Source organism: Apis dorsata, unplaced genomic scaffold (genome assembly GCF_000469605.1).
Source record: "Apis dorsata unplaced genomic scaffold, Apis dorsata 1.3 scaffold_245, whole genome shotgun sequence".
Taxonomy (NCBI): domain Eukaryota; kingdom Metazoa; phylum Arthropoda; class Insecta; order Hymenoptera; family Apidae; genus Apis; species Apis dorsata.
Window position 1 is genome coordinate 168,270 of NW_006263524.1, and position 662 is coordinate 168,931.

Sequence of the window (662 nt, forward strand, 5' to 3'; positions counted from 1 at the left end):
TCGGCGTGTGCCCCATGTGGCCCATACCGGGGCTGGGCGACGTCGACCTGTAACCACCCATCCCGTCCATGCTCCCGTGGTCCTGTTGGTGCTGATAATACGTCGCGTTACGCATGTCCATCCGATTGTAGGGCGGAAACCTCGGATAAGGCATATCTTGTTGACTGCCTGCCGCCCCATAATGGTGGCCGGGAACGCCCTGACGTAGGAGGCTCGGGTCGCACGGGTCACCGGCCTGCTGGGACTGTTGCTGCACCGACTGCGTTTGCTGGGGCACCTGGACGGCCGCACCGTAGTGCTGCTGATGCTGATGCGGGTGTTCCACCCCGCCATTACGCAGGTCAGGGATGTACGAATTCGCGAAATACGAACTCATGCTACTGTCCCACCTGGTGGCCCACCTTCTGATTCCACCTCGGTCCCTTTTTTTTTTTTTTTCTCTCCTAGTTATTATTTATTTACGTGCTGACAGACACTCCTCTTCCTCTTCTCTGTCCTTTCTTTCGAGTCTTTGATGTTTTGATTTAATTTCCCTTTTTCCCCCCCCTTTCGCCTAACGACTCTTACTCGGTATTTTTTCCTTGTCTTCTTCAGTTTTATTATTATTATTGGTTTTCTTTCTTTCTTTTTTTTTTTTTTTTTTTTTTTTTTTTTTTTTTTTT

At 49.7% G+C, this 662-nt stretch overlaps 1 protein-coding gene across 1 annotated transcript in view; it reads right to left on the reverse strand.

Annotated features, from left to right (window-relative positions):
• Positions 1–662, reverse strand: part of LOC102671210 (homeotic protein antennapedia-like) — a 28,066-nt gene that overhangs the window by 15,747 nt on the left and 11,657 nt on the right. The window contains 1 exon segment of the mRNA XM_031510582.1: positions 1–465. This exon segment is cut by the window's left edge and continues 11 nt beyond it. Within this exon segment, the coding sequence (XP_031366442.1) occupies positions 1–376 (376 nt within the window). The 5' untranslated portion in view covers positions 377–465.